Source organism: Syzygium oleosum, unplaced genomic scaffold, assembly GCF_021117445.2.
Source record: "Syzygium oleosum isolate NSW1041296 unplaced genomic scaffold, Sole_v2.1 Sole_v2.50, whole genome shotgun sequence".
NCBI classification, from domain to species: Eukaryota; Viridiplantae; Streptophyta; class Magnoliopsida; order Myrtales; family Myrtaceae; genus Syzygium; species Syzygium oleosum.
In genome coordinates this window covers 1,147,796-1,163,333 of record NW_026607534.1, presented here as the reverse complement: position 1 = coordinate 1,163,333, position 15,538 = coordinate 1,147,796, and the positions used below count along the sequence as shown (strand labels likewise).

Genomic DNA, 15,538 nt, shown 5'->3' with positions numbered 1-15,538 from the left:
CTAATTTTTTGACTACGAAAAACCTCAAACTGGTATATCTGTGACAATTTGATCCCGAACTAATTTTTTGACTATGAAAAACCCCAAACTGGTACACCTGTGACAATTTTACTCTGAACTAAGTTTTTGACTACCAAAAACCTCAAATTGGTACGCCTGTGACAAATTTACCCTATATTAGTTTTCGTTAAATTTTACTATTAAATTATTGAGTTTGATGACACATAATAATTTATAGATGTACTAGTTTAGGGTTTTACCTCTATGTTTATCACAAATTTACAAATTTGTGATTTTTTTGTGATATTAATTTAATTTAATGGAAGGTAAATTTGTCAAAAGTGTATCAATTTAGGATTTTTTGTAGTAAAAAAATTAATTCGGGGTAAATTTATCACAGGTGTACAAATTTGAGGTTTTTGGTGATGAAATATTAGTTCGGGGTAAAATTGTCAAAAGTGTACCAGTTTGGGATTTTTTGTGATCAAAAAATTAGTTCAGGGTAAATTTGTCATGGGTGTATCAGTTTGGGGTTTTTGGTGATGAAAAATTAGTTCGAGGTAAAATTATCAAAAGTGTATCAATTTAGGGTTTTTTATAGTCAAAAAATTAGTTCGAGATAAAATTGTCACAGGTGTACCAGTTTGGGGTTTTTCGTAATATTAACCCATTTTATAATTGCAATCATCAAATTAGATATAAAGACGGAGTCGGGTAATCTTCAAAATTGAGTGTATGTTTGCTCGTGTGCTCGTCATGTGGGTACCTCACTTTTTCATGGTGTTCGTTGCGTGGTAAGACGCATGGCATAATCTTGCGACCGTAGCCCAAACAGCTTAATGACCAGTAATTGTCATCTCACATTTTGATTACCTTTTATTGAATTTAGATTTCATAGTTTATCCAATTCAGCTAAAACTGATTGATTAAATTTAAAATAAGATGGATTGATTACAAAATCAAAAGTTTAATATGAAAAATAATTTAAACTGATTTCATTCAAACATTTTTAATTCATTGAATGAAAAAATATCAATAGATGAAAAATTCAATTCATGTAAAACTAGACAAAATGTTATCACGTAGCCAAAGATGTTATTCAAATTTGTTTTAATTGATTGGTAGGGAGACATCATCTTGAATTCAACTTTGCCAAAACTACTTTACATTTAACTAAGCAATGAATAAAGATCTTTTTTCAATGAACTTCAATGACTACAACCTCATACAATGAGGTACACTTCACTCATTCAAATGTTTCTTTTTTGAAGTTTCCCTCGTGTCGCGACCTACCCCTCGAGGGCCGCCTCAGAGAAGTAGGTTTAGAGGTACTTTATTGGACTCTTCCTAAATCCATACCTCGTGTGACATTGATTGTTAAAATCTATTTATTCGATAGGAGTCGCCACTAACCACGATTAAGGGTCGGCTAGAAACCCTAATCGAGATACGGGAATGTTATCTCGAAAACATATGCAACCAAAGATTCTTAGGGATCGGAGACTTGATTACACTATTTTTTCAACTAATGCCCTTTCGGTACCTAAAGAATTTTGAATTTTCATCATAACCATTCTAAAAGGGAAAAACAACAATCAATGAATTTAAAGTGCGCAATCAAATGAAATCAAAATAAAAATGCAAAAATAGCGACCTAGTATCGTCTCTAAAAAAACAATAAAAAATCCCTAAGGTAAAACGCTAAAGGCTTATTCAATTTTGGGATCAAATTTTATTCAAACCTAAAGTGTTCATTAAAAGCCCTAAACCAAGACAATTCTACATTTTTTTATTTTTTTCTGAATTTTTTTATTTTATATTTTTTTGATTTTTGGGAAAATGGACATCGGACCGGGTCAGGGAAACCCGGTCCGATTTGCCGGTCTGACCCGGACCCAGGGGGTCCGGGTTGGGTCGACTCGGGCAATCTCTTGGGCTCAATGTGAATAAAGCCCAAATTATCAAATTTCAGTTTTTTTATTCATTTAGGCCCAATTCGAATTCAGCCCACTTTCTATTAAACCATTTAAGTCCCTATTCCTTGTTCGGCGCAGATTCTAGCCCGTCGGATCCTCTCCAACCCAGACCCGTACTCGACCCGGTCTTTATTTTACCCGAATTCTATTTCTTTTTTATTTTCTATCTTTATTATTTTCTTTTTGGTCTTCTTCTTCCTTACGTGATTTCCTTCCCCGAGAGCTCACCACCAGGATTCCAACTTTGAGCTTCACCGGAGCAACTATTCCTCCGGCCATCTATTTACTCAAGCAACCTACCACTAACTCGCCTTCGTCCACCACCAATCCCGGCCATTATTAGATCGCCGGCCGCTTGTTCCGATCATTGTTCCGACTAACCTTTACCGACGGCCATTCTCATTCATCAACTAATAATCCTCAAGCAATAGCAATAAATGTACACATACATGGCAGAGAAACGGAAACGAGGAAGCTAACACAGACGGACTTTAACCGTGGGCACCTTCGGCATGGAAAATGGATCTCCGGCGAAGGTTTCGCTCGTGGCCGATTCATGATGTGCAAGTGCCATTAAAAAAAAAAAGAAGAAAAATTCGGCATCAGTTTCAGTTCAACAATTAACGGTGCAAATATGAATCAGATTTAAACCTAAGAGCTTTCACACAATCGTTTACTCAAAATCAGTTTTAATATTCTTTTAAGCAAATCGCCAAACAAGTAGCATGCGACTCAAGAAATGAGATTCCGATTTGATTCCGATACGATTCTCGATCACGAAATGATGTGTAGGTGCCTAAATCATGTTATTCCACAACAAATATGCCTTATTCTATCAGATTTTCGCACAAACTCGGCAATTGAATCAAGCCTATTTTCTCGGCCAAAACAGGGCATATTTGAGATAGAAATCCTACTTGGTTTGGAAGCAGCGTGAAGTCTTCACGATCGTCTACGAATAGGAACGCGACAGGTTTGGGATATCCGGCTAAACAGCGATGAGCAACGCCGACTCGCACTTCCCAAGTAACAAACCAAAAATGACGAACAAACTTTTCCGGCGAAGATAAAGGAGCGACCGGAGATCAAAGGGGAGGAAATTTGCCGGTAATCCTCCACGTGAATAGAGGAACCGAACGCTTTCCTCTCCAGGCCCTTCTCTCCCGGCGACGTATGTTTTCTCTCCTTCCCCCCGAACTCTCTCGGCCAACCCCTTGTATTTGTTTTTTTTCTTCTTCTCTTCTTCAGTCGAGCGAGTATCCCCGTCCCTTGCGTCCACCGTGCATTTTGTTTTGCTCATAACAACTTCTACAGCTTAGCAAGCTTCTAGAACCTTGCCTGGATTTGCGTCAGTCACCTGTTTGTTTCGTCACTGTCACTCTCGTTCACGGATGCTCCCCCCGTCCGTCACCATCTTATGCTCACAAGCGTGAGCAAGCGGAAGAGATGACAGGTGTGAGACTGGGCTAGGGTAAGTAGAAATGGGCTGAAAGGAAAAAGTTGGGCCGAAAGGCAAAATATAGAAAAAGAAAAGAGAAGAAAAGGGCCGAATTCGGCCCAAACAAGGAACGAAAGGAGGGCCAGATGCGCAGCGGGCTGAACGCATGAATTGGGCCCAATTGAACTAGAATTTTTTTGTCTATTTATTTATTAATTTTTTATTTGATTTCTGATTTTTTTTTTGGTGAGGTGTCAACAGCTCGTACATGTCACAAAAGAAGATAATTGATAGGAAATTGATGTCCCAAATGTGTAAATTATGCACCAAAGAATCAAATATTTTTGCATATGAGTTAGGCAAATTGTCAAACATGTGATATCCATATAGTATGGATAAAGAAATGCTAAGCTGAATGAAAACTACCCATTTGCTAGGGGCGAGCGATTTCAAGTTTTATGCAGATTTCACATAAAACCTAGAACTTTATCCATGGGAACAAGTTTTTCATTTTTTGGAACTTGGAATTTACTTTGCATACATTGAAACCTGAAACCTACCCTATCATAGGTTCTAAGGTCGATTCTAAGGTCTACCTAGGTTCCACCTGTGTTATTAATTGAACAATTGCAATGAATCATTACCTTCAATGACCACCACTTGCTGCTACGATCCACTAACCATAACTTATATTTAGACACAAGAAGAATATGAAATATTAACAAGTCATAAAATGAAAACTCAGACTAATGGTTCTAGATATATACTCATCATCTAATGCCATGGAACACCGTAAGATCACGCAAAGGCATAGACCAAGAAAAAACACAAAAAATTTGTTTAAGGTTAAAAGTTCCAAGTTCCACCTATCTAAAACCTGGAATCTACCCATCAGAACTTGGAACCTACCTTGTATGCTTTGAAACCTGGAACCTACAGGTTCTCCCTGGTCAAGTTCTCAGGTTTCAAGTTCTACCCTGAAACTATGCTCACCCTTCAAGGACAGTGCTTGCACATCCTAAATATTTCATTATTATTTTTTCTTGGGATAAGTGTACCGAAAGTCGTACAACTTGTCATGAAAGTGCAATTGAGTCCTAAAACTTTTAAAAAATACAATCAAGTCCAAAAACTTGTCACGAAAGTGCAATCGAGTCCTAAAAATTTCAAAACATGCAATCAAGTCCTAAAAGTTGTCATGAAAGTGAAATCAAATCCTAAAACTTTCAAAAAGTGTAATTAACATAAGGACTTCATTAAGCCAATTTGACAAGTTTTAGGACTTGATTGCACTTTTTGAAAGTTTTAGAACTTAAATTACACTTTCATGATAAGTTTAGAACTTAATTACACTTTTTGAAAGTTTTATGACTCAATTGCATTTTTATGACAAGTTGTCGGACTTCCAATGCCCTTTTCCCTTTTTCTTCTTCTTCAACATTCTTTCTACAACACTAGAGCAGCTATCTTTCCATATGAGCTTTGATCAGCTGATGGCCACCTGTATCCAGATATCCTTGGTTTAGGTTAATTGTTGAATCTTTGTGAATATGTATGGTCTCTAAATACAACTCTTTACATGTCTATTTTTATCATCTTGTTTAAAACTTCCTTAAGCAATATTGTCAACTTAATAACCACAATCTTCTTCACAAAAATCAATATCTTTGATGCTTGGCTAGGCATAATCTTCTTGCATTAGGAGTGATCACAGATGAAGAAGGGCATGGTAGTGCAATGGAGAAGATTGCATTAGGAGTGATAACAGACATCGGGATGGGTGTTTTGTTTTCGGAAACGCGATTTTATCTTCAGCATTCGGACTTTGGCTCACAAAAAATAGAGTCGGCAAAGTCGACGTTATACTAATATTTGACACCGATAGTGTTGTGCAGCTGAATTAAGAAGGTTGGAAAACACCTCCACCACAATTGCAAAAAGAAAAATAAAAGGAGAGAGGGGATCTCCTTATATAACTCTTATTTCCCTGCTGAAGAAAGAAACCCTTAACAATGCTCGCTAAGGAACACAAGTGAATCCAAGTGACAAATGGGCAAGTCAAATAAATGCTTTTCGAGATGCTAATAAATGAACCTAGAAATTCAAGGGCTTACTTTCTTCCTCATGACAGATACTTTCAAAGGAGGAGGGGTCGATGCTTAAATTTATGGGAATAACACTCTTTCATTGACGCATTAACTCATTTTTATTATCGAGTACATAACATGGTCACGAGTTTCAATGCGAATTATTATAAGTTGCTTTGCAATCTTTCGAGCATGCATTTGCACATACTCCAAGCTCCTTGGCATCTGCAAGTATTGTTAGACTTTGATTAGAAAACATTCTGCTTGGTAAATTAAGAAGAGGACAAAAAATTCTCATGAATGAATTGATGGGGTATTTGATAAAGCAAGTTCTTGATATGCTCTCTCTCGCCTGAAGAGCCCCTCTCTATCACCTGGATAGCTTTGCCCTAAATCCCATTTCCTTCCAAAACCCATAGAATCCATGTCGCCAATAATACCATCGTTCTCTCCTACTCTCTACCCTCACACCTTTCCAAAACCCTTATTTTCTATGTAAATCGCTCAGAATGGCGAGGATTAAGAGCAAAAACAAACGACGTTGAAGAAGAGAGGCGCAACTACAGCAAAATGGCAAAATGCGGTCTCCGGGTGCAGTCGAAGGCAGATTAGCCCCCTCCTCTTGCGCCACACCTTTCTGGATGTCCAGGAAACTATTCACTTCAGTTCAAGGTTCAAAAGCAAAAGAAAAAATGGCGAAGAAGAAAGCAACGATTGTAGACACTTGTCTTCGAGCTGGGTCCTTTTCCAATTTCTGGTATGTTTCCCTCTCCTCTAGGTGGCGCCACTCTTGGGGTATCTATGGAAGAAGCATAGTTGTAAGAAATCGCATGCTAGGTGCGTTAGGTCGATTTAGTCACAAAATCTAGCAATATGGAAGAAAACAGAGAACGGGATCTAAGGATGGTGGCCTTGTGTAGAAGGTTAGGACATCTCTGGACAGGAAGAAAAAATGCTGTGTTAGACAATGTGGTGACTGAAGACAAATTACAAGAGTGTGAACGTACTGTCTTTGGTAAACTTCTTGGAAGTCCTTCTGTCAATTTCCAAGCTTTCCAAGCCACGATGAAGAAAGCTTGGAAATCGAATTCTGTCATATGCAAGCATCTACAACCAGGTCTGTTTTCATTTGAGTTTGAGTCTATGGAGGAGAGAGACAAAGTACTGAACTCTAGACCATGGTCCTTCTCAAGCCATCTGCTGGTAATAAAGTTATGGGAACCGAGTATGCCTCGACACTGCATTATATTCGATTCTTGTACCTTTTGGGTTCAAATTCATGGCTTACCTATAGAGGGGAGGTCTGAAGCAGCAATAAGAGAAATTGCAGAAAATGTAGGTGAGGTTTCAGAAGTGCGCATAGAAACAAAGGGATTTGCATCCATTGTGGTGGGGAGAGCTAGGGTCCTGTTAAAATTGTCAAATCCCCTCTCTTCGAGCATGCTCTCTAGCTTTAGAGGTAAGGAGCATTGGCTGGACTTTAGGTATGAAAGACTTCCCCACTTGTGCTACTTGTGTGGGGTAATTGGGCATTATGCAAAAAGTTGTGAACTTGTGCCTTATGAGGTCGAACTCCTTTCCAAAACTGAAAAACTGTTTTACGGGTCCTAGCTAAAAGCTAAAGAGAACTCTTGTAGTCCATTTTGGACGGCCTTTTATGGAGAAATTTTGGAGGTGGAAGGGGAGCAGGAGATGGTGCTGGAAACCCCAGAAAACTCTGGATTGGTTACCTTGGTTCAGAATAATGCAAGCAGCCCACACACAAGACCGAACAATTTGCAAGAGGATAGAGGAAAGAGGAAACTAACAGAAAATGAGCTTTTGGCCCTAGTGAGCACTCCAGAAACCGAAGAAGATGTTGATCTTGATTTAGCTATTTCGCTGCTGATCGACATATCTTCATCACAGACAGTGGGCGATAGACTGCAGAGCAAAAATAGAAAATTGAAGGCAAAGAATCATAAGAAGGGCAGAAGATTTGGTCCGTATGATCAGAAAATTTCTAAAGGACAATTGATGGATGAAACACAGCTATTAGAAACTCCGGTGCAACTTGCAAAAGAACCCAATCAATGGGCTTTGGTGGCTAGCCCTAATAAGCCATCGGGTTACAAATGAAGCTGTTCTGCTGGAACTGTCAGGGGTTGGGTACATCCTTGACAATTCAAGCCCTAAGGGCCATTATGGTCCAGGAAAGGCCCGATGTGATATTTTTTATGGAGACCAAGAATCAGGAAACTACAGTTCGTAGTGTAAGCAGAAATTTAAACTTCCAAAACTGCTATATTGTTAATCCAGTAGGGATTGGGGGGGGGGGGGGGGCTTGGCTTTGCTGTGGAAGGTTGGAATTCCCTTGAGTGTTAATTCATCCACAAATGAGTTCATTGATAGTACTCTTAAGGATGATGAGATGGGTATACAATTCAGGGCTACCTTTGTTCATGCCCCAACATGGTTTCAGGACAAATTAAAATTATGGGAAGAGCTGAAGATGCTGAGTATCCAGAACACCTTGCCTTGGGTGTGTATAGGGGACTATAATGAAATCTTGAATTACTAGGAAAAGCTAGGGAAGAGGCCTCCGGAACAATAGTGTCACGTCCCGAACCCTATGAAGCGCAACATCCCTGCCGAGGTCGAACTTGTGCAACGCCCCAGGAAGCGTCGCCGACCCAAAACCCAAACAGAGATCGAGACATATGCGGAAGCAACATAAACACCCGTACAAATAAAACAACACTAGACCAAGGATAGCACAACAACAACAACGGGATAACAAATATACACTTATATTAACCAGGGAAACATATACAATATCCATTTACAGAGAGCACCAAAAACTAAAAGCGGTCAACGGCCACCACTGACAAAAAGGGGTAGGCGGCCAGGCGGTTAGACTACTACCTAAGGTGGGGCTCCGATCAAAAAAGTACTAGCCCAACCTATCTGAGGCTATGGCTAACCCTACGAAACCCAGTCCGGGTCGGATCCCGAGGACTCGGAAGATGAAGAACTATCAGACAGCTCCACCTCGGAGTCTAAGGAATCCAACTCGGACTCGGCCTCTGCTGGCTCCTCCTCGGAATCCATCTGCTCAGGCTCGCCCTCCTGATCGAGGTCCTGCTCCATGGGCTCCGGGTCAAAGTCCCAATCCACCGGCTCCTCGTCCATAGGGTCCGGCTCATCCACCTCCCAGACGTCAGGTCCGGCGCCAGAACTCGAAGTCCCCTCGGCTGTAATATCGGGGCTCGCTAGGTCTCCGTCGGCACACTGCGGGTCCATCTCGCCTAGCCCGTTAAACGGGACATCAAAAGTCTGAAGAGGTCCATACTCCCCGGAGTAGTCTCTAAAACACCACGCTACATACTCGTGGGTCTCAAAATGCGTCTTCCCCACATCAACCCATACCAAAGTATAATACCTAATATACATTTCCCCGTTCCTTACGGGGTACACGGACATCGTCTTCTCTATATGATGTGGAATCCCAAAATGAACTGGAACTTCTAACATCTTCAAGGCCGGGGGTCTGAAATATTGGGTTTTAACAACAATGAGACGAATCTCAGCGAGTAAAACCCCTTAAACCTAAACTAGGCTAACATGCACCTCCTGACAGGCAACAAATCACATACAACTAGCAATAATCGACAATCAATTAACCTAGGCCCTCGGGCCCAGATCGAGCACACAATTAACCCTGCAGGTTAGAAGTTCGTAATAATACTCATGGCACATACGCGATCACACTTAGTCAAACATACGCCATACGCATGCTCATACTTATTAATGCCTGCCTTATACACGAGTCACCGATACGCACAACTGCCAATACACTCTTGCACACATATGCCATGCTCATGATTCGGCTCAGTAATACACACTAGCACATTGCTCATTTCTCAATTAGAGATCGACCCCCGTAAAACGCCTCAGGTCTATCAATCAATACCAATACTTCATTGCCCGCGTAAAACGCATCATGCCCGGTGTCTCTAGCCCGCGTAAAACGCATCAGGCGCAACACCGATCTCTATATACGGACCAAAACCCGCATAAAACGCATTAGGCTGGTCGTCTTCCAATAGAACCGGGTATCGTCCCGCGTAAAACGCATCAGGACTCATAATGATCACACGCTCACACAACCAATTTTATCTGAACCCTGCGTAAAACGCATCAGGGCAATTAAGGTGATCACATGCTCATGTCAGGCACGCATACTCGCACAATTCCCGAATCAAGCCAATGTTCAATCATGCGAAATACATGGCCATGCAATCCTGCACTCGGGCAATCACACAATGCACAGTGAGCATCCAATTTCTACTCAGGCACGTAGTCAATCAATGTCAGGACATACTCAATAAAATGCCACGACGTGCTCAATTAATCATTCGACATGCTCATATTAATCACAATACACCCAATCAACATACTAGCATGTCCATAAAGCAATTCTTTTCAATATTGCATAGCACATAATCAACGCACACAATTCACGTGATTAGAACAATATAACTTCGCACTCTCGAGGCCCAACATGCTCATCAATTCTCGGTCACATAAGGCAATCGACATGGCAATCCCAAATTAACACCCAATCAAGCACGAATCAATCACTCAATGGACAATTACACGGCATATTCGGGATTTCACAATTAAATCCTAAACTTCCGAACTTAGGCCGATTAATCCCAATAATTTTCCAGCCATGAACAGCCCACTCTAGGGCACTAGACCACATCAAAATCAGCACATAAGGCTCCCAAATCATCTCATAGTCCACCACAATTAAATCAGCCCACTAATCAAATCTTAAATCACCTAATTAACCCATAATTAACCATAATCCTATCTAGAAATACTTAATTAGCCTAATTAGGGTTTAGGGACTAATACTCACAATTCCTAAGCTCCAACTTAGAGGCTGAACTGGCGGGGGAACGGGCGATCCAAGGTGGCTCACGGCGGCGGCGTCCCGGCGGCTCACGCCCAAGGGGGCTGATCGGCGGCTATGCCTCTCGGACGAAGGGAGGAAGGGAGAGGGAGGAGAGGATGGGACAGTCTGGTGGTGGTGATGAGATGAGGTGGGCGGTCGGTGGCTGGACGGCGCTCCGGCGGTGCTCCTTCGGTGGCGGTGGTGCTCACGCCGAACAAAGGAAATGGAGGGGAGGAAGAATCGGCGAGAGGGAGAGAGGAGAGGAGAAGGGAGTTGGCTGGTGGTGAGAGGAATGAGAGAGAGACAAGAGCATTTATTAGTCTAAGGGTTTGACCAACTTTTTCCTAATCCCCACTTTACCCCTCTCTCACTTGGCTAATATCAATCTAAGTCCAATAATTGAGGGGCATTTTGGCCCAAGATTTTCTGCATTATTGGGCTGATAATTATCCAAGATTTAATCCCTCAAATTAATCTCCAAAAATTCCTAAAATTCGGAATACCAAAAATAGGCCTAGGGGCAAAATCGCCATTTTCTGATTTCGGGCCGAATTTCTATTTTCTGACCGTACTGGTCCAAAATATATTTGGCCACACTAAAATGACGTCGTCCTCGCAAAATAGTCGCGTACGTCCACGAAGTTCGACGTCCAAGTTCGGATCCAATTTCGCGATCAAAATTGATCAATTTAAAATTTTAGGGTCTCTCACTAACGGGCGGCTATTTAGGGGTTACGCGTATTGACCTAGGGTTACTCAAGTCATGATGGTCTCGATTACCGGGAGAACGGGAGGAATTATCGCTAGTTCCGGAGGTCGCGATCGTTCGGTTTAAGTTCGGGATTTGTTCGCCACGAGTACTCTCGGTCGTGCGGAATCACCCGCGATCCGATCATACGTCATTGGCCAAACTAAATCCGTCACTTTCCTCGGATCGGCCCACATTGGCCCAAAATATTTCCTCGTCGTTTCTCGGAATCGGTGCCCGATTCGCGATCGGGTCCCTAGTCCACGTACCGTTTTCCTAGTTAGCTATTCCCTTTTGGTCAGTATCCCGAGAGTGATCAGTTCCGGGCGAGACTTACTAAAATTACATGAGAATAATATCAATATCATTGATCCCGGAAATGGGTCGAAATTCAGGATGTTACAAATATAGACTGAACGCTTTTAGAGATTTCATCAATGCTTGTGGTTTAATGAATTTAGAGAGTAAAGGTTGCGCATTCACTTGGGCGAACAATCGAGAAGGGCAGGACTATGTTAAAGAAAGACTGGACAGGGCTGTTTGCAATATTGAGTGGAGAATATCATTCCCTTAAGTTGAGGCCTTCGCTCTACCAGCTATCGGATCTGATCATAGCCCTATCTTATTGATATTATCAGCCGAACCTCCTAGGAGAAAGAGAATTTTTAAATTCAAAGCATTTTGGCTGGAACATGAGGATTGTAGGAGGTTAATCACACAAATTTGGAATCAAGACAGATTATAGCATTCTAATCTAGTGCGAAAAATACATGAAGTTTCCAAAGGATTGGCAACATAGAGTATGAAAACCTTTCAGAACAGCCATAAGAAGATCAAAGTATTGCAAGAAGAACTCATGGGCTTAACAAATGATCACAATTTGCAAAATAGTCAGAACAGAAAGAGGGCCATTACTAAACAGATTGCAACACTGTGGAGACAGGAGGAAATGTACTGGGGAATAAGGTCTCGAATCAATTGGCTGAAGTGGGGTGATAAGAACACAAAATATTTCCACGCCACAACAATTCAAAGAAGACAGAGGAACAAAATATCGATGCTTAAAAATGCAGAAAACATATGGATTCGAGATCCGAAGAGGTTAAAAGAGATGACAGTTGACTTTTTTCAAGAACTCTATAAATCAGAGGGCCCCCGAGAATTTGAACCTGTTTTGCAACAATGCCCCACTATTGTCACGGCTGAGATGAACCAATTTTTGACAGCTCAAATCACAATGGAAGAGGTCCAAACAGCATCTTTTCAATTGGGCTCGTTGAAGACTCCGGGACCTGATGGCTTGAATGGCCAATTCTACCAAAGAAACTGGGAAAGTATAAAGAATGGGGTTTTTGAAGAAGTGAAGGACTTTTTTCATTCTGGAAATCTAAACCCAGAACTTAATAGAACATATATCACCTTGATCCCAAAAGTTCATCACCTGGAAGGCTTGGATCAGTTCAGACCAATCAGCCTATGCAATTTTGCATACAAAATTATTTCGAAAATCATGGCAAATAGATTGAAACAGTGGCTGCCAGCTATAATAGAAGGAGAATAAAGTGCTTTTGTGAGAGGTAGACAAATACAAGATAATATTCTGGTTGTTCAGGAAGTCCTCCACCAATTGCGAATCAGAAAAAGGAAAAGAAAATTCCAGGCAGTGGTGAAACTTGACATGAAAAAAGCCTATGACAGGGTAGAGTGGGATTTTCTTGAGGCTAGCATGTTGAAAATGGGGTTTAGTGACTGGTGGGTGCGGAGAATAATGAAATGTGTCACTTCTGTCTCTTTCAGTGTAAAATTAAATGGAGAATCATTGCCCTACTTTAAGCCAACACGAGGGATAAGACAAGGGGATCCCATATCTCCCTATTTGTTCATTATAGTAGCCAACACACTCCATATTGATGAAAAAAGCAATTCAGGACAGCACAATTTCTGGTATTAAACTCAACAGGTACTGTCCAGTCCTATCTCACCTCCTTTTTTCTGATGATTCCATATTCTTCTTAGACAGTAAGCTCATCGAATGTCAAAATCTTGCATTGATTCTCAATCAATATTGCTATGCATCTGGGCAAGCCATTAACTTAAACAAGTCTGGAATCTTCTTTAGCTCATGCTGTCCACAGAGTTTGAGAGATAATATGGCAGCTGAACTTAGAATCCCAGAGATCCGAAAGACTGGCAAATATTTAGGGATTCCTTCAGATTGGGGTGAATCCAAGAAACAAATGTTCGTGTGGATTTTGGCAAGAGTCAATATGAAATTAGAAGGGTGGAAGGAAAAATTAATCTCAAAGGCAGGGAAAGAAACCCTGATTAAAACTGTTGTTCAAGCTCTTCCCCAATATGCGATGTCAATATTCAAAATTCCAGTTTCAATTTGTAAGTCCATAGAAAGAAAGGTTGCGGCATTTTGGTGGAAGAATAGTGAATCAAATAAAGGCCTTCACTGGAAGAGGTGGGAAGTTCTCAAAACTAGGAAAGATCAAGAGGGAATGGGATTCAGAGACCTAATATCTTTCAATAGAGCAATGCTTGGCAAACAAGCATGGAGACTTTCTCAAAACGAGTTATCCATATGAAGCAAAATCCTCAAAGGCATCTATTTCCCTACAAGGTCATTCTGGCGAGCTGGGAAGGGGTCTCGGCCCTCATGGGGATGGCAGAGTATTCTGATGGGGAGAGATTCGATATCGAACTCAGTAATATGGTCGGTTGGCACAGGGGAAAAAATCAATATTCGAGAAGATAGGTGGCTAAAACGAGGATTAATAGGAGGACCAGCAACTTCTCGAGAACCAACCAGAGTTGCAAACCTAATCCAAAATGAGAATAGAAGATGGAATGAAGATTTGCTAGCAAGAATGTTTGATGAGCAAACTGTTAACGAGGTGTTAGCAATACCACTATGCAGTCATGCAATAGAGGACAAACTTGTGTGGACAGCTACAAAGTCAGGGGTCTTCTTGGTGAAAAGTGCATACAATCAGATTCATCAAAAGGAAAACACATAGAATGCAATGCAAGCCTCGTCATCTTTCAAGCCATCCCGCAAGCTATGGTGCATAATCTGGAATTTAAAAATCCCGCCCAAGGTTAGAATATTTCTATGGAGTGTATGCCAAAATGCTTTCCCCATAGCAGAAAACCTCTATAGGAGGAAAATCTTACCTCGACTAGCATGCCCCTTCTGTGATCAGGAAGCTGAAACGGTAGAGCATCTATTTCTTCTCTGCCCCTGGACCGAAGCCATCTGAACAGATCCCTCAATACAGATCAGAATCACACGTCAAGAAATAACACGGATTGAGGTATGAATTCATAACTATGAGCTACGGCTACATAAATTGCTGAATCTAGATGAAATGGCCATTCTTTTGTGGTTGATCTGGAAGGCCTGAAATGAATTTGTGTTTAGGAAAAAACCCCTAAATCCGAGCACCCTAATTGAGTTGGCAAGAATGATAATGCAAAATTATGGGAAGTGGAATCATCAAAGCTCTATTCTGCATGCTGAAAAGAGCCTTTTACCTCTGTGTTGGAAACCACCGATGAGAAACTCCTTCAAAATCAACATAGATGGATCCTTCCTTGGAGATGCAGCAAAAGGCGTGGTTTCTAGAATCCTCAGAAACAAAGCTGGTACCTTGCTGGAAGGCTTGGCCAGGATAATACCCGCGACCTCGCCGTTGCACATAGAACTGCAAGCTTTGCTGCATGCTCTAGACTACTTCGTCGACAGGAGAAAAGATGGAATTATGATAGAAACTGATTGTCTTGAAATAGTAAAGAAGCTGCAGGACCAGAGAGAAGTCGGCTGGGAAGAGGCAGCTTTCATCAGAGAAGCGCATATCCGAATGGCCCAATACACAAACCTTACTGTGGCCCATTGCAATAGATCCGCGAATCAAGCTGCCGATTGGGTCGCCAAAGCGCAACGTACAAATTCTCTTTTTTCATCTTGGCTAACCCGTCCCCCCAACCTTTATGGGAGTTGTTATGTTATGATGCCCCTTCGTCGGGTTGTAGTTTCAAGAACACTTAATTTTCAATCAAAGTGTTTCTATTTAGACCAAAAAAAAAAAATTAAGAAGAGGACAAAGCAGATAAATGAAGAAATCTTTAGACGTTCGGAGGAAAAAAATAAAATTTTGCTTGTAATATTTAGTTTCCCTCACTTCCGTCAAAGTATTTGGATTAAAACCTCGTCCTTTTTTAGGCCCGAATTCCTGCAATTATCTGTTTTTAACTAGGGTAAAAGAGAAGAAAATAAACACTCAATTTCTTAAGGGGAAAACAAAGAGATTTCAGCATAGCCAAAATAAAGAATCATATATT

At 41.1% G+C, this 15,538-nt stretch overlaps 1 protein-coding gene across 3 annotated transcripts; it reads right to left on the bottom strand.

Annotated features, from left to right (window-relative positions):
* Nucleotides 1–6,020: 6,020 nt before the first annotated feature.
* On the bottom strand, nt 6,021–15,098 carry LOC130136790 (uncharacterized). 3 transcript variants are annotated; one of them, XM_056307134.1, is made up of 3 exons: nt 14,732–15,098; nt 14,372–14,453; nt 6,021–6,300 (listed from the first exon to the last, which is right to left on the bottom strand). In XM_056307134.1, exons 1-3 carry the CDS (start codon nt 14,917–14,919, stop codon nt 6,169–6,171), a joined length of 402 nt encoding a protein of 133 aa, XP_056163109.1. In that variant the 5' UTR covers nt 14,920–15,098; the 3' UTR covers nt 6,021–6,168. The 3 variants fall into 3 exon arrangements, with proteins under 3 accessions (XP_056163109.1, XP_056163111.1, XP_056163110.1); XM_056307136.1 differs by lacking the exon at nt 6,021–6,300 and adding an exon at nt 6,356–6,642 and having other exon boundaries at nt 14,732–15,094; XM_056307135.1 differs by lacking the exon at nt 6,021–6,300 and adding an exon at nt 14,028–14,270 and having other exon boundaries at nt 14,732–15,094.
* Between the last annotated feature and the right edge of the window lie 440 nt (nt 15,099–15,538).